The 27,729-nt window shown below is 50.3% G+C and overlaps 1 protein-coding gene across 1 annotated transcript; it reads left to right on the top strand.

The window, feature by feature from the left end:
• The first annotated feature begins 1,091 nt into the window (after positions 1 to 1,091).
• Positions 1,092 to 26,100, top strand: STRA8 (stimulated by retinoic acid 8). The gene is made up of 9 exons (XM_036862777.1): positions 1,092 to 1,204; positions 7,584 to 7,808; positions 11,582 to 11,657; positions 12,310 to 12,394; positions 15,174 to 15,386; positions 16,211 to 16,496; positions 21,038 to 21,111; positions 22,781 to 22,892; positions 25,850 to 26,100. The coding sequence occupies exons 2-9, from the start codon at positions 7,617 to 7,619 to the stop codon at positions 25,922 to 25,924; spliced, it is 1,113 nt and encodes a 370-aa protein (XP_036718672.1). The 5' UTR covers positions 1,092 to 1,204; positions 7,584 to 7,616; the 3' UTR covers positions 25,925 to 26,100.
• The last annotated feature ends 1,629 nt before the right edge of the window (positions 26,101 to 27,729 follow it).

Genomic DNA, 27,729 nt, shown 5'->3' with positions numbered 1-27,729 from the left:
GCAGAAGACCAGAGAGAACTTTAGGTGTTTAGACCTTAGGCAGGTCACTGCCCTTCTCTGAGCTGGCTTCCCCATCTATAAAATGAGCAAGAGAAGACTCTTCACAAGGTCATCCACAAGGATTAGGAACATAGTAGGTGCTCAATACACGATCCATCTCTCTTATTTTGTTTGGAGGAGATAGAGTCTGAGACCCTCTGCCCTTCATCACATGAAATGAATGGAAAACAATGTTGATGTAAATAATCAATAAACAATTTATAATAAGGGATAGAGGAGAGTTTCATGTGAGCCAAAATGAGGACTGTAGCCCAGGAGACACAGATTCAAAAAGCACTTGAATTGTGTTCCACTGGACCACAAAATGAAGGAGGCTTATATACGCAAAACCCATAAAATTACATAAGTTGTTTGCCAAGAATTAGGATTGGAGCTGGCACAAAGTAAGGGTGCTTGTTAAGCACGGATTGGTTGGGGCCCAAAATGGTTGCATAGTTACTAGGGGAGACCCTGAGACCATAAGGTTGCAACTGGCAGCTGCTAGCAGATATTGTTTTGAAAACAGCTGATGATGTCCTTGAGTTTGAGATAGTTCAGAAAATTCAGGAGTCGATGCAAGAATGTGTCTGAAACCACATCCACAATGGCCACCCGGCTCCATTGGAGACGCCTGAACCACAGTTCCTCCGTTTTTATTTTTAAATGATCTTAAATACGTCATCCCCAACAATGGAGAACAAGTGAAAAAGGCTGTTTCTTCAACCAGAAAGTTAAGGCCGAGGACACAGAACACAGGTGGCCATACTGGGTTGGCATTAATGCAAGAATGTTAGCTCCCCGTTGGGACAGGTGTGGAGCTGGATCTGAGGGGAGGAAGTGCTCTCAGACTGGTGGAGGGCAGGGGTATTTCAGGGCGGAATCTATGCTACTTAGGGGCCTGGCATTGGGGGCAGGATCTATGTTACCATGCGGAGGCGTGTACAGGGCAGGATCTCTGATACTGTGAGGGAGGGGTCAGGGTCAGAAGGTGATGGGGTGTGTTGGCTGTTGCCGTGGAGAACTCTGATTGTATCCAAAGCTGGTGAGAGGCCACCCGGAGGTCCCAGGGTTCATGAGCAGAGCCTCCTGCCTCACAGCTGCGGGGAAGGTTGACTGAAGTGGACCAGAGATCTTCACTTTCTATAAAGAAATCAGGCTGCGGCAGGTAAGGAACCCTCTTAGCAACATCCCACCCCAGGACTGCATTTCTTCTGGGTGCAGATCTGCTCCCCAGTGGGCCTCATCCAGTGAGGCAGATGAGTGTGGGGTGGTGGTTGATGGGGGGAGGGGGTGACTAGATGAAGGCCAGGCAGGTTGGTTCCTGGACCTCTGTGTGCCCTCTCGGTGCAAATGTAAGGCTCTCCAAGACAGAGGTACACAGACTCCTGAATGCCCTCTGCTCCCAGGGGGTCTCAGCAACTCTGAGGCTGGTGGTGGGAGGCAAGGAGCAGGGCCAGGGAAGAGAAACCAGGGAGTGGGGGAGGGGAGAAAAGCCGCTCCTCAGGGACCCTCGGTGACCCTGGGTCATGGACAGCCAGAAGGGACAGGGCCTCAACCTAGGCAGAATTTGGTTTTAAAATGAACATTTTACATTCACCTGGAAAAGGAGAAGGAGAATTTGCTCCTACTGGGTGCTTTCCATGTGGCAGTTTCTTCCTACACAACACAAAGTTTAATTTAATGTTCCACCAAAATCCGAAGCTGAATTTCAGGAGTGTCCACTGCGTGCCAGGTACCCTATTTGTCTGCTTTAGGTAGAACTCATGATCCTCACGGTCACTTTGAGGTGCATCCTGGATCAGAATCCCAATCTGAGTGCCACCAGGCCCAGGATGCTTCAGCGAGGCCGTGTGACCTCAGGTTCACCCCGGGGTGAAGCAGCTTGCCCCAGGTCAGAGAACAGCAAGGGGCACCTGGCCTGGCTGCTGCGTCCTAGGGTAAAACTGAAGGTGTGGGAACACCACATCCTGAAACATTCAGGGGTGCAAGAACTCAAGCAAAAAGAAACCTAGACACATGAGTCTATCTATATTTGGGGGAAAATGAATTTTTTCCCCTAAGCTGGAAGAATATCTGTTTCCTCTTGTCTCAAAGAGTCAGCACCTTTTCTCTTTTCTTCTTGCTATTTGGATCCCACCTTTAAAGGCCTCTTCTGCCCAGCCCCTCTTAAGCCCCACCCCCATTTCTTCTTCCCTAGTTTAAAACATCATTCCCGGGTTCCCCCTTTTATGCGTCTATTTCCTCACACCTGCATGCTCTCGTCTTTTCCCTTGAGACAGGGAGCCTCTGCTCTTGACCCTTTATTGACCTCCTCTTCTCTAAGTCTCAGGATAACCCCATAAGGCAGGTGTCAGAGCCCCGTCTGAGGGATGAAGAAACTGGGGTTCCAGGTCAGGAGAGCAGACCCAGTCGGAGGACATCCGTTCAGTTCTCTGTGGGCACATACAAGCCGTTTGGGGTACCTGAGGTGACACAGGTATCCCCTCCCTGCCCCCTGGGCCTCTGCTTGGAAAGGAGCCATGGGCAAAGGTGAGAAGTTCAGCCCTGCCCCTCCCCCTCTCTCCCCGCCTTCTTGTGCCGCCTTCAGACAAAATGTTACACTGTTTCTTCCACTGCCTGCACCCTCATTGGCTGGCCACCGCGCGTCCCCATTGGCTGTGGGCCCGGTGACACACTGCGATTGGTCCCTGCGCCTGTGTCGAGGTGCTGGGTCTGTCTGGCCCGGGCCGAGACACGGTCCGCACTCTGGTTGGCACGCGAGGCCGGTGACCGCTGCCACCGCTGTCAAGCCCTCCGGCGGCGCGCGTGTTCCGGGAGTGGGGACGTCGTGTGTCTGGGTGCCCATCTCCCTCCGAGGGTGAGTCGACTCAACGCTGTGGAGGGGCGGGGCTGACCTTCTCACCTTGCCGGCCGGCTGGCTCCTCCAGAAAAGTGCACTTGTCCTTGTGGGTGTTTATGTACATGCAATTGATTCAAGCCCCTGGATCCAAACAGGTGAACATTTAGGTCTGGGTCCAGACTTTAATAGGAGCGTTTGTACATGTCATCTTGACACCCTACATATTTCTGAGACTGATTTTGGATGGTTTTTTTTTACATGATCTGATAAGCATAGGGAACCAAAGGAAGCTGCCGGTGGGTTGCAAAACATTATCCAGTATCTTGTATGCGTTTGCTTAGGGTTTGCTAATGAGACTGGATCACACTCATATGTTTTGCAGACTGATGCTTAAAAATGATTGAAAGTTACTCGGAACCTTGGAGAGGGTGAAGTCATAGTTTTTAAAAGTTCAGCCTAGGGAGTTTTTAAAAATGTCAGCTCTAAATGGGTACTAAGTGGTGTTTTAATTAGAAAGTCTTTGGTAGTGAAAGTATACTTTGCTTTATACATGAGAGGTGATAAAAAATTATGGCATGATAGTATGAACCTTCACAAAATGCCTTTTTAGAAGAATGCATCAATGAAGCTGTCTTCTAACTTTGTGAGACTGAAGGTTACGCTTAGCAGGCTGATCTAATGAACAGGATTGAGCACAGTAAAAAGTTTTTAAAAAGGAAAAGATATCAGAGTTATGGCCATTCTGAAATGCCTAATATTATTTTTGGCCCCAGTTTCCCTCAGAATGAATGAGCTTTGCACAAAGTGCCCAGTAAACACTTGTTTACGGAGCTGCAGTCCCCAGAATTCCTTCACATGCAGCTTCCCATGCTGTTGTATGCTCCTTCCTCCACTTCTGTTGGAAAATGAGCGGCTTGTGCTACTTGCGCTTGTCCCGGATAGTCACAGAATTGTGACAATGACCTTCCAGGGGTGGAAAGTTTAAACTATAATCTAGTTAAGGATTTTTTTCACCTCCTTTATCCAGATAAAGAAATTAAGATTTCAGGTTTCTTGGCTCATAAAAAGTCACACTGCTGGTTAACAAAGAGTTACAACCCAGGTCTTGAGCCAATCTATAATCCATCCTGCCTTTTCCCACACTGGTTCATCTCATTGGCTGGGTACCACCTCTGGGAGCATCCCTGCATCATCCTACCCACCGTGGATTTGTAGGACTAGCTTCCTTCCACCTACTATCCCCGTACTGAGTTCCCCCAATTCTTACACCTTTCAGATGCCCGGACATTCACACTCACCCTCCAAACATGCCCCGTTTCCTGAGCCAGAATAGGATACCCAGGTTCTTGCCCCTGTATAATCCCTCCCCACCTGTCTCACATGGCAATGGGCCAGGATCACCTTCAAAGGCTTTTTCTTTTTTTTTTTTTTTTAATAAATTTATTTATTTTATTTTTGTCTGTGTTGGGTCTTCTTTGCTGCACGTGGGCCTTCTCTAATTGCGGCAAGCGGGGGCCAATCTTCGTTGCATTGCGCAGGTTTCTCGTTGTGGTGGCTTCTCTTGTTGCGGAGCACAGGCTCCAGACGCATGGGCTTCAGTAGTTGTGGCTCGCAGGCTCTAGAGTGCAGGCTCAGTAATTGTGGCTCACGGGCCTAATTGCTCCGCGGCATGTGGGATCCTCCCGGACCAGGGCTCGAACCCGTGTCCCCTGCATTGGCAGGCGGACTCTCAACCACTGCGCCACCAGGGAAGCCCCAAAGGCTTTTTCTTTTTCAGCTTCTCAAATATGTGCTTCTCACTGTGAACCTTGTCAAGAGTTGAATCCATGAGATTGTAAATGCTTAGGATCCAGAGAGGTCTTTTGGGTCAGGGTTGAACTCGCTATTATTTCCTGCCCCCAAGGTTTTCTCTGAATGCTATCCTGTCTTATTCCTATTCTGATGCACCCCAGGAAGAACACTTTAGATGCTGGATACATGGATCCTGATGAAGGATCGTACCAATTTGTTGGCAAAACAAGATTGAAATGAGGAATCTGTGTGGACTGGGGCTGAAAAACTTCTCAGAGAAATTGGGACTTAAACTGGGAACTGAAGGACAAGCTGACTCTAGAGAGGTAGAAACTGGGGGCAGGGAGGCATTCTCGGTAGGAGGAAAGAGAATGGGCCACAGAATAGGGGTCGGTGGGCAGGGCAGTAATGTATACTGCTGGGGGCAGTTTCCTTAACACACTTTGTATCTGCGTAGGGACTTTAGGAGAAAAGGTTTGTTTTTGTTTTGTTCTGTTTTTAAATAAAAGATCACTTATTGATCTCATTTTTACCGTTAATTCCCCCATTCCTAGCAAAAGAGCCAAGTTTGCAAGAAGGCGGAGGAGGGTCCTGCCCTCCCCTCCCCCATCCAAGAACATGACTTCTGTGGTACTTGTCCTGGGCGAGCACCCCTTCACACAGATCACAGATGCGGATGGGACAGATCCAACTGTATTATTGCAACAAGAGGCTCTGTCTGAAAAATATCCACCTAAGCTCCTGCTGGGTCCACAGTGCAAGTCAATAAAGATAACTTGGAAAGAATGGCTTTGGGGGATCATAGCAAATCATCCCTAGTGGAGAGCACGATGGAGCATCTAGGAATAGGATATTTAAAATTGCACAAGGTCTAATGAAGGTTAACATCTTGATTAGATCCTTGGCTTGATACCCCACTGAAAGCAGAGTGGAAGGATCACCTCCCATCTTTTACTGCGGTGTTCCCATCTCCCAGCTCCTGACCTGGGGCGCCCGAGGCAGGCAGGCTGAGATGGAGGCCACAGCTCCCGGCAGCTGGGCAGATGCTCTGGCGCCATCCTCACCCCAGAGGCAGGCAGAGAAGGCTGCCCTCCTGAGGAATGTGTTTGGGTAGAAGCCTGGGAGGAAACCCAAATTATCAGCATGGGCACTGGGAGAGCTCCAGACTCCCCACAAGCCCAAAGGCCTTTGGTATTCATATTCCTAGACTACTAGAGAATTTGAGATGCTGGGAGGACCCTGGTATTTTTTCCTCCATTTGTCGACCTAAATTCCCTGGTGTCCAGGCACATGCATTTCTCTTTAATTTAAACAGGTAAAGAAGACCTATGTTCTTCGGTTCAAAAGTTTCTTGTTTTTCTGTAGGTAGTTCAAAACCTTCACTGTTTTACTTTGCTCCCTATTAAAGATTTGTTGATGTCTGGAAGTTGGAGACTATAAAAGCGTGGCCTCTGATGTAACCTAGCCCTCGGGCTGGATGGGCCTTTGTGATTCTGTGGCTGTCCTCCCCACACCGATGGCATAACTCCTGGTAATGAACGTTACAGGAGCTGAAAGGGATCAGCGCGGGCAACAAAAATGGCATCTACTTACCATCTTTCCACCACTGTTCTGAGAAGCAAACCGAGGGAAAGTGGACACCCTAGTGAAGACCACACTGGTGACAGGAGACTTGCTGTCTGACCTAAAAGATGTTTTAAAATCCCACATTACCTCATTGGGTTCATGGTCTCTGTGGCCAGTTCTCCCCCCTAGAACTTAGTGAGAAAGCTTTCTTCCACCTCCTTCCCTGATATTCCCTCTTCAAAGGAGATTTTGCTCCCAGCTGCTGTCAGCTGAGGTGCTTTGAGAGAGGGGCTGCTTGCCTGCGCCCCAGTGGTGGCTCAGCCGGGAAAGCATCAGAATCATCCAGGCAGCATGCCACCTACACAGACGCCTGGGCCACCCCAGGAGATGCAGATCCAGTGTTTCTGAGGCAGGGCCTGGGCATGTATATTTTCAGCGGTCTCGCCAGGTGGCTGACATACATCAAAACCGACCCAGGTCATGCATTGTCTCTGCCCAGCAGAACTGTGCTCAGGGGAGAGCGGACCCCGCGGAGAACTCCCATCCTAATTCGCTCAAACCCCAGTGCTGAGCACCTCCTGCTAGTATAGAGGGGATGACAATGCAGCCCCCTGTTCAAATTGCTGGCAGAGCCATCCATGACTCAATCTTTTCTTAAAACTGTTACGTTATCAGCCTTAGAACCGCCTCTCTTAGAGAAGGGCTCCTGATTTGTAAAGTTAGATGTGACCAAGGACAACATAATGATCATTTTCAGAACCCACTGGAAGCAGTTCAAGGCAAACCAGCTTCCACTTCTCTGCCGTCACGTGCCTTTTTGCTTTCACATGTAGAAGAGTGCATTCTCTTCTTTTTGAAGGTACAGTATATATGCGGGAAAGTTCATGAATCTAAAGAATACACCTCGATGGATTTTTTTTCATATACTACATACACCTGTGTAACTACTTCCCAACTCAAAGAGGGGTGCCTTCTCACAGTAGGAAAGACCTCAAAGGGTGGGACACATACTTGTTCCACCTCTGACAGACTAAAGAATGGGATCTCAGGGTACAGCTTGCTCTCCTTGGCCACTGTGGTCAATTAACAAGCGTCTGGTGAGTACCTGCAAGGTCCTGGAAACTTCCTGGTGTAAAGCAGCTGTGCCCTTCAACTGTAAGTCAGATATGAGCACCTTGTGTTTTAGGAGTCGAGCTTCAATAACAGATTTTTTATCATCTGTTATTTATTGTGTATCTGTCATCGATTAGACTCATTGGTTTGGGACCTTTTACTTGGGAGTTGTTTCCCTTTCTTTCTGCTTCAATCCACCTTCCTTTTTCTTTAATGTTGTATCTTTATTATTTAGGGCCAAACAAAGGCTAGTACATTGCAGCTTCTCATGGAGACCTCTGGAGAAGACAACAACCCCAGTGGCAGAGCAACGCCCCGGCCCCCGGCACAGCTGCAGAAGGTCGAGCCGCGCGTGGCCCGCAGACGCCTGTCCCAGGCCCGCCACCGAGCCACCCTGGCAGCCCTCTTCAGCAGCCTCAGCAAGATCGTTTACTCCCACTCCGATCTCACAGCCTCAAAGGTACAGGGACCTGAGGGTAGGGAGGAAAAGGTCCCACGCGTGGAGGGACAGTGGAGCCGAGATGGGGACTGGCCTGGAGCTCCCGCCCCCGAGGGCTGCGGCCTGGGCAGGTCAGCGGTCAGCTGCGGACCCCTCATGGCGCTCTGTCTGCTGCTGCATGTGGGTAAAGCCTGAGAGCCGGGCCTTACCTACCCGCTGCAGACAAGCCTGGCCTCGGAGGGGAAGTGATGGCCCGAGAGGCCCAGTGAGCCAGTGACTGCAACGCCCATCCCTCTCACGGGCAGTGGTGAGCCTCTAGCAGCTGCCCAGACCCTATGTCCCCAGCCCAAGCACACACACATACCCCAAAGCACACCCCCCAATACATGCCCGTGTGTGCCTCTCAGTTTTCATGCATCAACCAGGTCTTTCCCTAGGCGACAGGGCTCTCCAGGTAGGCATTTATTTTTTCCTGATCTTAATTTTGCCTTTCTCCTTATACAGCTTTTTCATTGCTGATCAGTGCCTCTGGTGGAGCACAGAAGGTTCCGGTGGGTTTGGGTGGTGGTGGAAGAGTGGAGTGGGTATCACTGCGGGAAGCATTTAGGAGGTCTCCAACAGGGGAGAGGTCCCCAACAGCCTCAAGGCCCCCCACCCTCTTTTAACAGAGGAGGGAACTGGAGTCCAGACGGGACCTGTCAGCTAGTTGGTGGCAGGTCCAGGAGGAGGCCTGGTTCGGGGCTCCAGACCTGGCCCTCTTTCCCCGTCCATCTCTCTGGACCAGCCCAATGCCCTGCAACTGCTTCCAGACAGCGGGTTTCCCTCTGGGCTGGTGCTTTCAGCAGAGCTGCACTTATGGAGAGGGACCATTTGACGGGCGGGAGCATCCTGCTTCCGGAGCTGGTGCCGGAGCCTTGCTGAGGGCAGGCACACAGGAGAGCCCCTCAGTGGGCACAGGGCCAGGGCCTCTGTGGAAATTAGAGGAAGGCGCCCAGAGCGCCCTTGTGCAGGGCTCCAAGTGGGGCTGGAAGAATCTCAACAGAGGTCCCACGTGCTCCTCTGGAAGGCGATAGGTTGTGGCGGGAGAGGCACGGGGAGGGCTACTCCCCGGCTGGGCCAGGCTCAGGGGCTCGGGACTCAGGTGAGGGTGGGGAGGGAGAGTCCACACCTGGGCCTCTCGGCAAAGAGCTTGTCCAGCACAGCTCTGCTCTGTGTCCCCTGGGTGACGAAAACTCCGAAGTCCCTGTCATTGGCCAGTGAAGAAGTGTGCACAGACTGCAGCACAGCTGAAGAAAGAACAGGCACTCAGGGCCGGCAGTAAGGAGTGGGAGTGAATCTGGAGGAGAACCCTTTGCAGCCCCTAAAACTCACACCTCACGACGTGGTGGCCGAGAGCCTGCATGTTAACTGGCCTCGGTCCACGTGAGGCAGGTTACTCGCTAAGCTTCAGTTAACACACCTGTTAAACGGGGGCAACAGTCATGGCTTCCTGAGGCCTGCTGTGGAGTTTAGCAGTATAGTAGCATGAAAAACATAGCATGGTCATATGTGGTTCAGAATGTTAGTATCACTTAGGAGTATCACTTAGGAAAGTGAGGCTCCAGAAAGTTAGACAGTTTGCCTGGAAGGGCACAGCCAGAGGGCAGTCTGGAAATCAGATGTTTTCTGTCCTCTCCTTCTTTCTCTTTCGTGCTGGAGGGACAACCCTGAATTTTGCATTTGTAATGTCCATGGAGAAAGGATTTGTTCTACAAGAGTGAGATGCACGTATGTGTGGTAGCAAGGTCTTACTAGTTGTCTGTGGCTGCCAAAACAAAATACCACACACCAGGTGGCTTAAAACAACAGAAATGTATTGTCTCAGAGGTCTGGCCTCTAGAAGTCCAAAATCAAGGTGTCCACAGGGCCGTGCTCCCTCTGACGGCTCTAGGGGAGAAGACTTCCTTGCCTCTTCTGGCTTCTGGCATTTGCTGGCAATCCTTGGCGTTCCCTGGCTTACAGAGCCATCACTCCAGTTACATGGCCGTCTTCTCCCTGTGTCTTCATATTGTCTTCCCTCTGTGTGTGTCTGTCTCTGCATCCAAATTCCCCCTTTTCATAAGGACACTGGTCATACCGGATTAGGGCCCACCCTAATGACCTCTTTTTAACTTGATTACCTCTAGAAAGACCCTATTTCCAAATAAGGTCACACTCACAAGTTTGGGGGTTAGGACTTCAACATATCTTTTTTAGGGCAACACAATTCAACCCAGACAAAGGTCCTAAGAAAATCAGCCTGCCAAAACCATTCTAGAAACAGAATTTCAATGAATCGCACCCGGCTTACCTGGCTCTGTGCTGGTCCAGTTGACGTAGTGAGACTGCGAGGTGAGCGTGGGGTGGCCCGGCTGTGTGGACACAGCTGACCGGCCTGGACCAGAGGACTAGAAAGTCCTCGCCTCACTCTAAGAACAAGCCTGAGGTTCGGGCCACCTGTCAGCCCCTCGTGTCCGAAGAGGGGACAGAGTCCTTGCTGACCCAACGGTATAATCCTGAAGCCGGGGTGGGCCGGGGGCAGCAGATGGTGTAAGACAGCAGGTGGCCCCTGCGCTAAAGGAGGTCCTGTAGTCCACCGTGTTCTCCTGTCGCTGTCTTTTGGGTCTGCAGAGCGCTGTGCTGTGAGCTCCCCTCAAGTCTTCTTGCGCACCAGCCAGGGCAGTGGGAATCTAGAATGGCAGCCCCTGGGCTGTGGGCCCCTGGCTGCTGTGGCGTCCTCTCCCACCGCCTCCCCATCTCCTTTCTTTCCGCAGCTCCCTGAGCGAGGCCTGCGTCCCCCAGCCCTTCAGAGTCCATGCATAATCCGGGGCTCAGCTGAGCTCAGCTGCGCAGATGCCCTGCTCCATCGAGCCCTCCAGTTAGATGGGCCCCTCCTCCCGCTGCCGTGCGTTCCCACAGCGCTTTGCGGCGCTTACTGAATTCTAGCGCGGGTTACACGTAGTTGTTAAGTGTTTTGTGCGTTGAGTGGTTGTTTCCATGCTCATCTTCCCTGTTAGACTGTCAGCGGCCTGAAAGCAGGGCTGTCTTGTTTACTCTGTGTCCCCGGGCTGAGCACACAGCTTTGCCCCCATACATTCCTGATGAAGGTGTGGGACTCCTGACAGGCATCGGGTGTCTGCATAATAAACAATATTCAGCGTTTCTCATTTTTGAATAATCTTGCAGTTACCATTTTGACTGTAGTAATATTACATACAGTACAGAAGGAAGGAAGGGAGGGAGGGAGGGCAGAAATGCTTGTGATTCTACTCTTGCAGAATAGGAAATTCAGAGTTCAAGTTGATAGAGCACTTGATAAATGTTTAGATCAACTAGAGTGTACGCATTTAGCAAACAAACAATATTAGCACGTTTAATGTTAACCTGCCGGTCGCACACTGGGACAAGCGAGCAGAAGTTAATGGGCCTTCGTGCCGCCTGGAGCTCTATCCATCAGGCCACCTGTGCCGTCACCGTCCACGCCGACTTCATGTAGCGTATATAGTAGTGTGCAACCCTAGTTGTCTGCTGAGCTCAGCTTAATTGTTTCCAAATACTTTGATATTTCTGTGAGAACCATTTCCAGAATACAAAGTAAATGTCATGCCTTCTGTGGATCAGAGCAAACTTCCTACCTTTTCTGTCGACAGCATCAAGGACTGGGGCTCTGCCCCCGAGGGAGGGTGGCCTCAGGCCGGGAAAGGGGCTCCTGTGCCCGCAAAACCATCTCTGTGGTGGGAGCCTGGCTTTTCCGCACTGTCTGTCTCTGTCCTCAGTGGCAGGTTTTGAATAAGGCGAAGAATCATATTCAGGAACTGGAACAAACCTTGGATGATCTGCTGAAGCTGAAAGGTAAGAGATCCCTACCTGCCACCCCTCTACCTCCCAGGGAAGGGCTGGTTTGTTTTTCTATTGAAAACAGGGAGATTGGGTTAAGCCAAGTGAACATATATTTATTGAGAGCCTACTGTGTGCCAGGCACTGCACCTGGGCCAGGGGTACAGTGAGATCCATGTCCCTGTCATCAGGGAGCTTAGCGTCTGGCAGGACAGACAGACATCAGCGGGCTGTGTGAGCATGATGAGTTCCTTCCTAGGTGCTGTTGAAGGGTGCCTGACCTCCTCAGGTCAGAGAGGCCAGAGAAGTGGACTGGGGCCTGTCCAACTCAAAAGCAAAGGGCAGAAGCTGTCTCCCTTCCTTGCACTCAGGCTGGGAGACATGGCTGGCTGGGAATTTGGGTTTCATAAGCTAGTGGAAGCCGATTCTGAAAGGGATACTTTCCATGTCTTGACTGAGAAAGTCCAGTTCAAGAAACTCTTCCCCTGTTCTAGTGCTCTCCCCCCACACCTAACAGGAGAGGTGAAACTGGGCTCTTGACTCCCTAACACTGAACCTGGGTGGGCTCAGCGACCACCCATGGTCCACCCAGGCCAGAAAGGCAGGAGAGACTGGACAAAGTCCCAACTTTATCATGTGTGACCCTTGACTTCAACTTCCCTCATAGAATCCTTCAACCTGGAGGATGGGAATGTAAACAGCTTAGAGGAGGTCAAGGAAGAATATGCCAGCATGTACTCCAGAAATCCCAGGTAAGACACCCAAGCACCAGGAGACCTAGAATCTGCTGTTCTACTACCACAGTGCTGCTGCAGCTCCACAGCCCACCTTTCCCCTCCAGAACGCAGAACCGAGGAAGAGGTGCTGCTTACCTGTTTAGAACAGTCTTGTGCTGGAGAGATTTCTTTTCTATGTTATTCGAATCACACGCATTGGAATTTTTCCCGATTATGAAAATCCTACTTATTAACAGAAAATGTCAAAAAGACAGAAATGCCCAAAAAAGAAAATTGAAATACATATTATCTCACCACTCAAAGAAAATCAATGTTAATCTTAAAGAATATCCTAGTTTTTTTCATTTTGCACATTATTTTGTACAGAAATGAGATCATAGTATTCATACCGTGTTATAGCTTTTAAAGAAACTCACCTAATGGCTTTATTGAGGATATATACGAAAATAATGAAAATCCAAATCTCTGCCTACTTTCCAAGCTTCGTAGGAACCTAAGAAAAACCAAACTGAACTTCAGAGAGGAAAGGAAAAGTTGTACACCCAGGTGTCACAGATGCTGAAAGGGGAACCTCCTTTATAATGTCACAGTCAGACAAGAGAGGCTGATTCAAGCAATGTCTTTCTCGTACTTTTATGATCTCATTTTGAACATTTAACTCTCGCACTTTTTGATGTGTACTTTGTAGACTTAGTCTTTGCTGTGCTCTCAAAGGATGACCCAGGCCCTGTACCACCATCCTGCACAGCTGCTTCAAGAGCGGCCTGGACTTTGGGGACAATGGCCAGGCCCTCATCACCTCTGGTGGCCCCAGGGCGTGCCCAGCACAGTGTACATTCAGGCTGGCCTCTCAGGAGGCACAGGAGTACGTGTATAAACAATTTTACTCACTCTGAAAAGGGGACTGCGAACTGCTTACTGTCAGAACCTCCTGAGAGCCTGCCGAGGTGAAGTGATGTTGTTTCCTCTTGTTGTCGGTGGGGTTACTACTGATGAATTTTATTTTCTTCTCCGTGCTTTACTGTATTTTCCAATTTTTTTAAACAATAAATTTGTATTATATCCTAAGGGAAATAATCAGGGGGAAATGATAGATTATTAAATTAAATTAAATTCACATTGTAGACAACGTGAGAATACAGAAAAGTATTAGGACACGATCACCTATAATCACACTCTGCACTGCTTTGGTCGTCGGGGGGCGGAGGCAAGAGTGGGGTGTGTGTGTGTGTGTTGAGTGTACGTGGCAGGGTGTTTGTGGCCACGTTTTACAAATCAGACTAGCCCCACCTGGAAATCAGCCTGGGAGATGATCTCAGTGAGGCAGATGTTAGCTACTGATCCCACCACATTTATTACATAAGCCATCCTCTCCTTCCTGATTTAACATACGACCACTATCACATACTAAAATCTTATTAATACTTGTATCACTTATCCACATGAGGATGACTAAATTTCTTTCAGAATCATATTAATTAGGGAGGATTTTTTTCACTAGAATTATTGTAAGCCTACAATAATTAAAACTGTGGTACCAGCAGAGAAATAGATTAATTACATTTTATAATTATTATATTTTAATTAATTAATTACATTATGAGTGAACTTAAGTGCCTTTGTTCAGGATCATTTGTATTTCCTTTCCTGGGAGCTTTTTTTAACCTATTCTTTGCCCATTTTCCTGTTGGGTTGGTGGTCTTTTTCTTATTTAGTGGTAGAAGGGCTTTATGTATCATAAGAAATTAGCTCTCTTTCTAGTATATGGATTACAAACAATTGTACCTTGGTTGGTTGTTTTCCTATTTTGCTTTCAATGTTTCTGTTTTTTGTTTTGTCCATGCAAAAATTAAGTCTAATCTGTCCATCTGTAATGGCACCTGATGTTGGGTGAATAGTCAGAAAGACTTCCTCCACTCTGAGATTAGAGAGAGAGAAAGAGAGGTTGAGACTTCTCCTATGTTTTCTTCTGGCACACTTGCTTTTTAACTCAATCTGATACCTTGGGGATTATTCCTATCAGCATGAAGAGATTCTGGGTACAAGTCCTGGTTTTCCAAATTGTGTCATGTTGTTTCAGTCTCTTAAAACTGTCTTCTGAAGAGCAGAATTTAAAACTTTATAAAGCCCAACTTATTCATTTTTTTCTTTTCTAGATGGAGCTTTTAGTTTAAACCTAAGTATTTAACCATGGTTTTTGGTGCTATTGTAAATGGTACTTTTTAAAATTTCAATTTCCAATTATTCATTGCTAATATATAGAAATACTATTGGTTTTTGTATACTGACCTTGTATTCTGCAACCTTGCTTCCTTCTTAGTTCTGGTCACATATTTGTAGATTCTTTGGGATCTTCTACATAGATAATCACATTGTCTGCAAATAAAGACAGTTTTATTTCTTCTTTCCAATCTGTACACCTTTTATTTCTCTGGTTCACCTTATTGGACAGGCTATAATCTCCAGCACAATTTTGAATAGAAGTGGTAAGAGAGGACATCCTTGTCTTATTCCTGATCTTAGCAGAGAAACAGTCTTTTACTGTTAAGTATGATGTTAGCTGTAGGTTTTTTGTAGATGCCCTTTATTAGGTTGAGGAAATTCCCTTCTATTCCTAGTTTGCTGAGAGTTTTCATCATGAATGGATGTTGAATTTTGCCAAGTGCTTTTCTGCACCTATTGAGATGATCATATAGGTTTTTTTTTTCTCTTTAGTCTATATATGCTAAAACTGTGTCAAGAATTTCAGTCTTGATGTTCATGAGGGATTACCTTGTTTCCATTTCCTCCCCAGTCTGGTGTTAAATACAGTTCTTCAGAAAGGTTCCGACACCTGGTGCTCAATCGAGGCAGTCGGGAAGGAGTTTGAGGAGGAAGAAGAGGAGGAGGAGGAGGACCAGGAAGAGGAGGAAGAGGATGAGGAAGAGCAGGAGGAGGAAGAGGAGAAAAAAGTGGAGCTCTTAAACTCCCCAGTCACCTTGCTGCCAGACCTCTTGGAATTTGAACGGTGTGAAGAGCTGGGCCCCTGTGGGGAAGGGGACAGGTGCTCCACCTGGGGCGTCCTGCAGGCCCCGAGTCATGGAAGCTCCAGGATTTCCACATGGCGGGGGCTCAGGGATGAGCTTGGCAGAGGAGCCAGAGAAATAGTCCTGAAGCCACATCTGCATAGCACGTGAACTGTGTTTCCTTAGACTGACTTTATTTGGGGTGACTTTGGGGGGCCCGTGGGTGGGATATGAGGGCTAAAGCCACCCCCACTGCTGCACACACACACACCACAGGTCTGCTTCAGCAGCATTACTAATCTTGGGGTAAGAAAGGCAGTGGCTGGATGGCTCAGATTCCCCCTGCCCCTCACCGCTCCTCCACAGACCTGAGGCCCCCCACATCCACGGGGGAGGGGCGGGCCCAGTAGAAGGAGGCTCGCTCCACAGCTTCCAAACTAAAGCGAGGTCATATCACATCTGCACGTGTCTGGGCTCTAAACTTGAAGCAGTTTTCCCCTGGGGGGAGAGCTGAGCCTGCCCTGCCTCTCATCCTCTCTCTTGTCCGGCAGAGAGCTTCACAGGGGGCGCTGGGAGGACTTGGGGAGGGACTGCGAAGCACAAAGCTAAGTCGCCCACGGACCCCCCAGATAGCTTCTACTCTGCAAGTGGCAAGGCAGGCGGCGGCTAGTGAGGCTGAGTCCCTGGTGAAGCACAGCGCGGGCAAGGCCTGTGTGCTGTGCACGCCTCCCCTCTCCCCGCCACCACGGGATCCCGAGGAGCCGGCCTGGGCGGGACCCCGGGCCACCGGCTTCAGGTCCGGGAGTTGCTGCCCTTTCTGTTGCAGGTACCTCAACTTTTACAAGCAGACGATGGACCTTCTGACCGGGAACGGGATCGTCTCCTCGCAGGAGGTGACCCTCCCCATCGTGTCTGCGGCCATCTCCCACCTGTGGCAGACCCTCTCCGAGGAGAGTAAGGCCAGCCTCCTGCAGGCCTGGGCGCAGAAGCACAGCGGCCTCCTGGGCCTCGCGGGGGCCTGTCAGGAGCCGGCCTGCGCCGAGGGCAGCGTGAAGGACAGCGGCGTGGAAAGCCAGGGGGCCAGCTGCTCGCTCGTCTCCACCCCCGAGGAGGTGAGCGGACCGACGGGTGGGGTGGAGGGTGGGCATCACCTTTGCCTGGAGACGCCAGGGAGCTGCCCGGGTCAGACAGTAACTTGGAGGTGCTGTTTGGATTCTGGCGCGCGCGGTAAGTTTCTGATTTTCCCGACATAGTATACGCAACCACAGAACCACAGTTATTTTTCCCCTGCTACTTTCCTGGCCTTTCCATGGGGATTACAGAAAAGAAGGTTTAGAAGGTTGTATGCACTAGGATTCTTTCGGCTTCAAGTTGCTCGCTCTTTAAACCAAGAGGAAATGTACTCGGCACACCCAGGGAGGGCCCCAGGCAGGACTTCCACTTCGTCTCCCTGCGATGTTGCCGCCGACTCGGCTCTTCCCGTCTTCCTGCTCTGTCTCGTCTCAAGGCCGGCATCTCACCTTCCCTCCCCACCCCACTTCCCCCACCCCGTGTGGTGACTGTGGAACGGCAGCTGGTAGCAATTAAGTTGTTATTCCTTCTCTACATCAGGTAGGAGAAAAGATTCCCTGTGCCTCTTTCTTAAGGGTCAAGGAAGAACTTCCCCAGAATTTGCACCGTACCTCTCCTGCCCTCTCATTGGCCAGAATTGGCCAGATTGCCAGATTACTGAGCCAATGAGTAATCGAGATAGGACCAATCAGGCCCAATCCCTGAGAGCAGGTCCGCTCCCACCCCAAAGAGCATTGCAGAACGCGGAGGAGGCAACCACGCCTCTGCTGTAAATGTGCTTCTCCGCGTGCAAGCAGCAAAAACGGTCATGGTGAGCCATGCAGAGCATTGGGTGGCGTTAGGTCAGCGCTGAGATCAAACTGGGCCCCTCAGCTACTCTTCCAGAATTAGGACAGCCTCAGAAGGCTGCTGCTACCACTTGCGGCTTTGCTCTCCGCGCCTGTCTAGTGCTTTGCGGGACATTTAGCTTCCGTGGACCCCACCCCCTGCTTTGCCCTGACTTTCCAAATACTCCTCCGCGGGTGGTCCCTTGGAGGGGACGTCCAGTGTCTCTCTGGGGAGTCTTAGAGCCAGAGAACCTCCTCCAAGTGCCTCTGATGCTGGGGGCCAGCCCTGGAGGCCCCATCCTCTGGGAGGTTTCCCAGCCACCAGGGCCCGGGCCAGGGGAGCAGTGGTCACCTTGCCCAGTACTTCCAGTTCACAGACCAGGCCTAGCATGTGTCCTAGCAAGTCCAGGGCACATAGTTCCTGCTTCAAGCATTGTATCCTTCAGCACAGAGTTTTTCAAGTCTCTGCCCTTTGGTCACCTGTTTATGCTCTATCCTCCATGATCTCCCCTGATGCTTCTCAAGTGGAGTTTAGTTAAAAGGCAGGTGCCTGGGGATGTCCCTGGTGGTCCAGAGGCTAAGACTCTGTGCTCCCAATGCAGGGGGCCCGGGTTCTATCCCCGGCCAAGGAACTAGATCCCACATGCCTCAACTAAAGATCCCGCATGCCACAACGAAGATCCCACGTGCCGCAACTAAGACCCGAGGCAGCCAAATAAATAAATCTATAAAAAAAAAAAAAAGGCAGGTGCCTGGCTAGTACCCCAGACCCACTGAATCCGAGTCCCCGAGGGGGTGGCTCAGAATCTGCATTTTGAACAAGCACCCCAGGTGACTGATGACCGCGGGTGTTAGTCGAGGGAATTCGCAGGGCGGATATGCCACAGTCAACCGCTACCACCCATGCCCCCTCCCCACCCGCCATTCGCCACTCCACTGGACTATGGCTTCTGATCTGACTACGAATAGTTGGGTCCACCATGAGAGGATGTGAGCTCTCCTCCCTAATGGCCAAAGCAGGGCCAGACAACCAGCCCCAAAAGACCTCAACCCAAGGCAAGCATCAGCCAGGCTAGATGTCTTTGTAGCCTCAAAGTGCCTGGCCCTGGGGTCCCACAACAAAGAAGGCAAAAGAAAACGTATGTCAAATGGATGAAAATTCTGTCAAACTGAGCTGACTGCACACGTGTTTGCAGCACAAAACTTTCCTCAAGGAAGAGCAGACCCAAAGAGAAAACCCCAGAATCTAATGTCTCCAAATCACAGAAGCAGCTTGTCTGGGCTTTTTCAGGAAGGGTTAAGGGCTCACGTTCTTCTGGTGTCGAGGGAAGCTGGCAGCAGAGTCTCTTAGCCGTGCCCAGAGCAGGGCTCTGCCTGCATCGCCGTCCCCAAGCTTGGGCCAGCCCAGGGCTGAGTGACAAGGTGAGCGGGGCAGATGACAGTTATGCCCAGGGTAGGGACAGAGCCACTTACTCCTGCTGTGGCTTCTAAGTTAGTTGCAGTGAAACCTCTGCAGCTCCTGGTCCACCTGAGAGGTTCTGCTGTGGAACAGCTGCGTTTGGTGCCAACCCCTGGACTCGGGATCAGGTGGCCAGTGCCCCTCGCTTCTGAGAGGTGCGGCCCCGTAAGTGTGCCGGGTGCCCCAGAAGGACCTCAGAGCCTGGCCATGCTGCCCCCAAGAGCTGGTTTGTGAGAGGGGTTTGCACAGGTGAGGATGGTATGTGGCCTGTGATTGTGATGGGCTGATTGATTTGAGGGAAGGAATTTAGGTCCTGCATCCCTGCCTCAGGCCTGCTGGGGAGGAACACGGAGACAATGGGCTTCTGTGCTGATGGACACAGGAGCCCAGGCCTTTCAGTGACCCCTTCCCAAATCCTGAGGTGACCAAAGGGATATCCAAAAGAAGGACACCAGAAAATGTCCAGAAAGCCAGGAGGACAATTCACAATTCCAGAGTCCCAGGGAATTCAGTTCAGGGAAAGTGAATTGTAAGAAGACATGAAGTGGGGAACGTCCCTGGCAGTAGTCCAGTGGTTAAGACTTCGCCTTCCAATGCAGTGGGTCGGATTCAATCCCTGGTTGGGGAACTAAGATCCCACGTGCCCTGCCACCAAAAAACCAAAACATAAAACAGAAGCAATATTGTAACAAATTCAATACTTTAAAAATGATCGGGCTTCCCGGGTGGCGCAGTGGTTGAGAATCTGCCTGCCAATGCAGGGAACACACGTTCGAGCCCTGGTCTGGGAAGATCCCACATGCCGCGGAGCGACTGGGCCCGTGAGCCACAATTACTGAGCCTGCGCGTCTGGAGCCTGTGCTGCGCAACGGGAGAGGCCGCGATGGTGAGAGGCCTGCGCGCCGCAATGAAGAGTGGCCCCCGCTTGCCACAACTAGAGAAAGCCCTCGCATAGAAACGAAGACCCAACACAGCCATAAATAAATAAATTAATTAATTAAAAAAAAATCAATCTGGAATATGAAGATTTTTTCATAAAAAAATCTGGCAGCTTGTTTAAATTACAAAATAAATTTTTAAAAAAATGATCCACATCAAAGAATAAAAAACTTAAAAAAAAAAAAAAAAAAGACGTGAACGGCAGACAGAAGGACCCCTTCTGTCCAAGACAAAGAGCAATGTGTCCCCAGGTAAGAGAAGAGGAGACCCTGGGGAACCTGCTAGAACTTGCCAACTAGGATCAGAGAATGCCCTCTTGACTCCCATATAGAAGGGGTAAAAAGCACACCTAGTTAAAATTTTCATATAAGAGTGTCCATGCAATACTTGGGACATTTGTATGCTAAAAAATTATTCATTCTTTATGTAAAATTCAAATTTAACCAAGCATCCTGTATCTTTATTTACAAAATCCTGCAATGCTAAGTGTATATCATGTTCCCGTGGAATATTTAATATTAATCAACAAATTTTTAAAAAGCAGAACTGAGAACTTTCTAAATAGCAAGATTCCAAAATTGGAAATATATGCTATGTCTCGGGGAAATGACTGGAGGAAACAGATCAGTATGTCAACAATGGACATCTCTGGGTGGGATTGTTTCTCAGTGATTTTAACTTTGTTTCTATTTTCCAAAATTTCCAAGATGAACATGTGTTTCTTTTACAAAGCACATAGTATTCAATAATAGCTAGCATATTTGAGCTATTATTATGTGCCAGCTGCTTCCCATACATCATTTAATTCTTGCAGCATCCCTATGGGTAGGCACTGTTGTGATTCCCTTTGGGATTTGGGAAATTAAGTCACAGCTTAGGGAATGGCAGGGCTGGGAGTCGGCTTTCCTGCAGCTTAACCCCAGAGCCCCCTTAACCTCTGTTCAGCTGCCCTGGCATGAAACCGCTAGATTGTGGATCCTGGGCTCAGATAGTCTCTGCCCCTCGGGAGGTGTAGATGAGCCCTTTCCAGTGTAAACTGAGGTTCACCTCTGGCTGTTGCATCTTGCGCCTAAGCTCCCGCCTTCTTTAAAAGGAGGAGACCATGGTCCCCAGTGCTTCCCCGTCTCTCAGCCACCTCTCGGGGTTGGCAGTTTGTTCTCGGTGGGCAAGAACTTAATACTCATCCTCTGGAAAGGTCACCAAGCAGAGAGCCTGGGTTTGGGCCTCAGCTTTAACATGCACCCATTTGGGGCTGAGGGCTAGAGAGGCTTTCTACACATCTCTCCCCCAGCCACCCAGAGCAAACATCAAAGTGTAGGGGTATTTCTGACACATGAAGTTTTGTGCTTCCTTTCAGATCCTTTTTGAAGATGCCTTCGATGTGGCAAGTTTCCGGGACAAAAGTGAGGCTCCAAGTACATCTAGCTCCAGGTGAAGAAGGGGGTGTGAGACTGTGTGTGTATACGAGTGTGTAAGTGTGTGTGTGCATGGGCACCCCTGTTGGGGTGTTTACGAGCCTCTCCCCTGCAGCCTCTCAGAAGGGAGCATAATTCAGTGGAAGTTCTTGGAAATCCACTTTTTTCTGTGATTCAAAGCAGGTCCTAGGATTGTGCCATTGCCCTGGGGATGATGTTGTCTGGGGCTTCTTCAGAGTAGACAGTTCTTCCATCGTGGCCCAGGGCTGAGACACAGCAGGTTATCAACTCCAGGTTGCTTGTGCTGCACTGTTCCCCGGGGTGAGGTGGCCATGGGCAGGTTACAGCAGTCGGTCTGCTCCGAGAGGTGGGTGGGGGGCCTCTGGGGCACAGAGAGCCGGGGCCAACGTGGAAACAGGCCCGGTGCCCTGAGCTCTGAGTCGCACAAGGGGAGAAGCTGCTTTTCACAGTGCTGATGGGAAGGATGTGGAAGGAGGGGAGGAGGGGATGGCTGACCCCCTGAAGTGAGAAGAGCATCTGGGGAGATGTTAAAACAAGAAGCAGCTTGTTTTAAAAAAAGAAAACAGGTGTGTTTTCTCAGAAAGAAAGTTTAGGATGGAAATTCCCTTGCTACTTTGAAAAGCTGTGGTCTTACAGCCTGAAGGCACAGGCCCTTTGGCTAGCTGGCTAAAAAGAAGCAAGAAAATTTAGTTTTTCTGCCTTGGGAGTGAGGCTGACATTCATGTCCTCGTGATCCCAAAGAACATCTCCATTGTCCCCGAGGCCTGTGGCTACGGCCTGGAGCCCTGGCCGCCTGCAGGCAGATCAGAGGTCAGCATTTGCTCCTCTGCTCCCACCCCACCGCCCCCAGCCCAGGCAGACTTGCCCAAAATCTCAAAGCGCTTTTCCCTGGTGACTCAGGCTCTTCCCAGCTGTGTGTGGAGTCTGATTTGGCTGAAACTGGCTGGAGACATACGCTCCTATTTCTGAGCTGGGCTTGGGCTGTGAAGACGATTTTGCTGAAAAGTGGCCAAAGTGTACTTGGAACTCCTCACTCTACTGATGGAACAAAAAACAACCAATTAAAACATTTTTTTTTCTATTTTCCCTAGAAAAGGCAGGGGTTGCTGCCAGGGGTTCCCACGCTGACTGTGGGACCTCACTCCAGCAGGAAGTCAGCTGTCCAGGCCTGATTCACGGTCCTGTTGGCAGGCTTCTCCCCTTGTTCCAGGAAGCAGCAGGAAAGGAATCTGCAAAGCAGCCTGCCCTCTGCGCCAGGCCTGTGTTCCGTGTTAGACCTCCTGAGCGGAGGCATCTCAAGGGGCTGGTCTTGACCGTGCCCTGAGCCCCCCGAGCCTGGGCAACCACCGGTGGGAGCAGAACCGTGTGGCGTTGCTGTACGAGCCTGACTCTGGGAGGAGAGGAAATCTCGCTCCTTGTTCCACAGGCCACAGCTCAGAACACTAAGCTAGGCGCGCGAGCCTGCCTCCCTGTAGTCTCGCTTTCCCAGCAGGTTCCAGACATGGTGTTGGAACTGGGGCCATGCAAGCCTTCCATGGAGGGCTCAGCTGCGTGCTTCAAAGTGCTTGGCTCCCACTGTAATCCAGATATTTTAGTGGGTACAAACAGAGGTAGAACGTTAGGATTCTAAAGGTTTGCTGTTTCTTCCTCCTTTCTGCTGTCAGTTCCGTGCTGGCTGTCTGCAACCCAGAAAATCCCGAGGAGAAGTTTCAGCTCTACATGCAGATCATCAATTTTTTTAAAGGCCTTTGCTGTGTTAACACCCAGTTCAAACAGGTAGGATGGAGCAGAGTACGGTGAGGCCTTGGCTCACCTCCCCTCGGAGGGCGAGAAGGGCTCTGGAGGGGAGACCTGGTTACAGCTCCCCCAGCTCACACCACGGCGGGGGGGGGGGGGCGTTCTTCCACGGGTGGTTGACTTCAGCCTAATGCATCCTGTGAAACGGAGGATGTCTGGGGAAATGGAGGGGAGAGACAGAGGGATGCTCTTCAGGGCAGACCTGAGCCTGGGAGTCCCTTGATGCCGGGACCAGACCTCAGGGGCCTGGCCCTTCGCAGGCATTCCTACATGTTGTGTGACTCCTTGATGCCTTTCTAAGGGGCCGGACCGTTTCGTCATCTTCGGAGACCCTGGGGTAATATTTGCTGCCAGCTTTTGAAGGATATTAATTTCTGCTTCCAAAAAGCTGACTGTGCAGCCTCAGGGACATGCACTGTGGGGGGTCTTGGTTAGAAGGTCCATTCCTGGAAGCTTCCACAGGGGGAGAGGGTTACGCCTGAGCTGCCACGGGGACAGGCCCTTTCAGGTTCATAGCCATGGATTTTCTCACGAATTTAGCAAAACTGAAGCTGTTCATTTAAAAAGGTAAGTGATAGTGATGAAAATGTCTCAAATAATTCGGACAGCTTTTCCATGGGGCCCTCTTCCCGCTAACCCTTCATTTCCCTCTGCCAAGACCACTTTGAATCTCCACTTGGAGCCAGGGCCCTTCCCTGCGCTTTGCTCTCCACCTCCCAACCCTTGGCCGCTGGCTCTGACCACTGTGTCCCTTTCTCTCAACACAGTGAAGTCAGTTCACTTTACCAAGGCTTTGAGAATGGATCGATGGGACAGTCTTTGCTTTCCCTGCTTCCTTTCTCTACACGTGGCAGGAAAGAAAGAACAGGCAGGGCTGGAGCACCCATGGAAAGCAGAGGTGCTCAGACTTGAATCGCCTTGGGAGCTTATTGGAAATGCAGACTCCCATTGTCCCCACACCCAAGATGCCCATTCAGTGTTGAGAGATGCGGCCCCAGAAATCTGTATTTTGGACAAGCTGTTCAAGAGTGTCCTCGTGCAGGAGGCCTCAGGCTTTGGTAGATGGTTTGTAAAGAGGGCAACTGCATTCTCTTCCCTGTTTGTTCCCCGCTATCAGCTTCATGGGAGGTGGTTGGATGAAACTTAATTAGTACCTGTATTGGTTTCCTAGGACTGACGTTACGAATTACCACGAACTTGGTGGCTTAAAACAACAAAAATCTATTCTCTCATAGCTCTGGAGGCCAGAAGGCCAAATTAAGGTGTTGGCAGGGCCCTGCTCTCTCTGGAAGCTCTAGGGAAGGACCCTTCCTCGCCTCTTCCTAGCTCCTGGTGGCTCCCAGCAACCCTCAGCATTCCTTGGCTTGTAGCTGCATCACTGCAGTCACTGCCTCCGTCTTCACATGGCCTTCTGCTGTGTATCTCTCCGTCCCTCTCATCCTGTAAGGACACCAGCCATTTGGATTGAGGGCACACCCTAAATCCAGATGATTTCAGCTTGACATCCTTAACTAATCTTACATCTGCACAGACTCTATTTCCAAATAGGTTTCAGGAGGATATGAATTAGAGGGAACACCACTCAACACATTTCAGCACCCAATTCCAGCAAACACCTCTCACAGCCTAGTGCTTTCACAAATCTGCAGCTTAAAAATGCCTCTTCGCCGTTTTCAGAGGCTTAAGGAAGTAGAACATTTGGAATGACATTCAAGCACTCTGTGTGATAGAGACTCCAGTGTGTGTTTCCCTCCCAGGACGCTTGGCCTCCGGGCAACCACTATGCTCCGACTCCCTCTTTTCTCAACCTTTGCGGTATCCTCACCCTGAACAATGGGCCTGGGTGGTTTTTCCTTTCACCAGCTGTTCCCCCTCTTGGATCCCCTGGCTCTCATGCACCCCGCCCCCATCAGTAGAGCCCAGCAGGTGAGGACCGTTCTCCAGAGCTGGAGAGGCTTCATTTGCAGAGTCACCCCCAAGCTGGCCGTCACCCTGGGGACCAGGTCCCACGTTCATAAGATGGTTGGCTGGATTAGGGGTGCTTCCCAGGGCCCAAGGGGATCAACCCCTAACCATCAGGGCTAACAAATTACAGGGCTGATTTTCTGCTGGGGTGGGGAGAGGTAGGAAGAACACAAACCCAGGAACGTACGGTTAGGGGAAGAGGTAATGGGGAGTCAGAGAGGTTGGCTGGGGTCATTGTTAAAGGACTGAGAAACCCTTGCTAAACAGACACAGCGCTGTTTCTTTTAAAAAATTATCTCCAAACAGCTAACCCATGAACATGATTTAAAGTTCGAAAGTTACCAAAAGATATACAAAGAAAACGTAGTCTTTCGCCTACCACTGTCCCTTGCTTACTATCGCATTCCCTTCCCTGAAGGCAGTTACCATGACCAGTTTCTGTACAGCCAGCCAAAGATATTCTCCAGATATTTACAGAATCTTTCAAACACAAATGGTAGCCTACTATACACATTGCTCTGTACCTTGCCCTTTTAAAATAGTTTATCCTACGGATAGAGAGGGATCTCATTCCTTTTTTTTTTTTTTTTTTTGAAACAGCTGGTGGGTGCATCATGGTGTAATTTACCATCCTCTGTTGAGGGCATTTGGATAAAGCTTTAAGATTGCCCCCGTCTCTCTTATGGGATCCCAGAAATCTCCAGGAGAGGAAAGAAATCAGTTCTGTTGAATCCAGGAGAAGCCTTTCTGGAGATCACAGAGTACTGAGTGGAGTGAAATAGAAATGGACTCCCTGCCCCCCCCATTGCTCTTAACTTCCTGGCTGGAAGCTGGAGAAGAAGATACCACTGAAGAGATGTGGGGGAGAGACAGAGGGAGGGGGGCACGCCTGAGATGATGGGGCCTTCTCCTCTGCCTGAGACCCAGAGCCCTTAAATAAAATTGAATCCTCTTCTACCTGTGTTTTGCAGGAACCAGACCTTCCCGTCGACGATGAGATGATAATGTTGAGGTGCATGGAGACGTTTGACGATGAAGATCTGTGATGTAGAAGGGCTGGGAGCAGGAGGGGATGAAGGAGGGCGGGCAGTCTCCAGGTTTGAATGCTGGCAGCCCAGGTTGCCCCTGCCTCAGCCTTGCAGGATGTTTTGGAGTGGGCTGTCCTGAAAGCATTTTGATGGTTGTAGTTTCTGATTATTATAAAGTATTTAAGAGGAGTGTGGCCCCGTGTCAGTCTTTCAGGGTTGTTTGGTATGAGGTGCTGGCCTGCTGCAGGGCACACACCTGCTCCCACTGTGCTCCTATTCAGGGGGTACCGGATGCACCTGAAGCCCAGGCCACGAGCCTTTCAAGAACAGGACAGGCAGGATCTGTCCCATGACACCGGGTACTTGCGGCACACCTGGGTTCAGGACATTGTTTTGATGGGTTCTAGAGAGTTCTGGAGCCCACCACACATCCTGCATGTTCTAGGAGCCCAGGAACAGTGTTGACCTCAACCCTGTGCTCCAGGACATCAAGGTAGAATCAGCTACATCTGCTTCTTCTGATAATAAAGACTCCTGAATGGAGTCCAAGCCAGATCCCACAGTGTTCTGAGTGCTTTCTGGTGAGGCCCCTGGGCAGAGTGCATAAATGTCCCTGGGCCTGTACACTGGGTGTGATGATTAATTTTATATGTCAACATGGCTAGGGCATGGTACCCAGGTATTTGGTCAAACATTATTCCAGGTGTCTCTATGAAGGTATTTTTTTTTAGAAGAGATTAACATTTAAATCAGTAGAGCTTGAGTAAAGCAGATTACCCTCCATAGTGTGGGTGGGCCTCATCCAATCAGCTGAAGGACTGAATAGACCAAAAGACTGACCTCCCCCAGGAAGAGGGAATTCTGCCAGTGACTGCCGTCAGACTCCAGCTGTAACTCTTCCCAGCCTCCTGGTCTACCCTGCAGACTTTGGACTTGCCAGCCTCCACAATCACATGAGTCCATTCCTTAAGTCAATCTCTCTCTCTTTCTCCCCACCCTGCCCTCCCACCACCCCCATATATGTATGTGTGTGTGTGTATACACATGTATATATCTCTCTGCAGACATGTATGTGTATACACACACACACACACACACCCATTGGCTCTGTTTCTCTAGAGAATCCTGACTAATCCACTGAGGATGCAGAGAGAACAGGTTCGCCTGGCTCTTTACAGTTTATATATCATAACAACAGTGGCTCCGCTCCACTGAAGGCCTCTCAAATGCTTTGACTGTTTAATGTCCCTCTGAGAACCTGACATGCAGGTTAAGTCTTAGGATCCAAACCTGGTCCTGACTCCACAGCGCCAGAGCCCACTGCCTCACTATACCGTCCTGTGATGCACAGTCTGACCCCAAGGACTGGCGCTGGGGCTGTGCAGGGATTGTAGCTTTGCTGGCCCTTCAGTGTTTACAAATGGCAGGGGCCTGGCGGGGAGGGGCCTGGAGGGGAGGGGCCTGGAAGAGGAAGCGTCTGGAAGAGAAGGGCCTGGGGGTGCTGGCAGGGCCTCCAGCCTCTTTGGGGAGGAAGAGAACTGTTCCCGTCACCTTTCAGCAAACAGCCCCATCTCCGTCCCCTGCCCCACCCAAAGCCTCTTCCTCCCGATGCATCAAAATACTGCCAAGAGGACTGGTTTACACTGGAGACGGGAGGGCTGGAGCACAGTGGAAGGAAGCAGCTTGGGGCCAGACCTCGGTGACTCAGTGACTGGGTCAAAGCACGCTTGTCGTGGTCTTAATCTAATACTTATTTGGCTGCCACCATGTGCGGGGTGCAGAGGTACTCGAGAGGGCAGGGTCCCCGCCCCACGTGAGCGGGG

Source organism: Balaenoptera musculus, chromosome 9 (genome assembly GCF_009873245.2).
Source record: "Balaenoptera musculus isolate JJ_BM4_2016_0621 chromosome 9, mBalMus1.pri.v3, whole genome shotgun sequence".
Lineage (NCBI taxonomy): Eukaryota > Metazoa > Chordata > Mammalia > Artiodactyla > Balaenopteridae > Balaenoptera > Balaenoptera musculus.
Note: the sequence above shows the minus strand (reverse complement) of the source record. Positions and strands in the feature narration are given on the sequence as shown.

Excerpts from the sequence above, each read along its gene's own strand:
- STRA8 (XM_036862777.1), top strand. The coding sequence starts at position 7,617 with ATGGAGACCTCTGGAGAAGACAACAACCCCAGTGGCAGAGCAACGCCC. Across the intron at positions 11,658-12,309 it reads TGATCTGCTGAAGCTGAAAG|AATCCTTCAACCTGGAGGAT; the intron begins GTAAGAGATCCC and ends CTTCCCTCATAG. Across the intron at positions 12,395-15,173 it reads ATGTACTCCAGAAATCCCAG|TCTGGTGTTAAATACAGTTC; the intron begins GTAAGACACCCA and ends TTTCCTCCCCAG.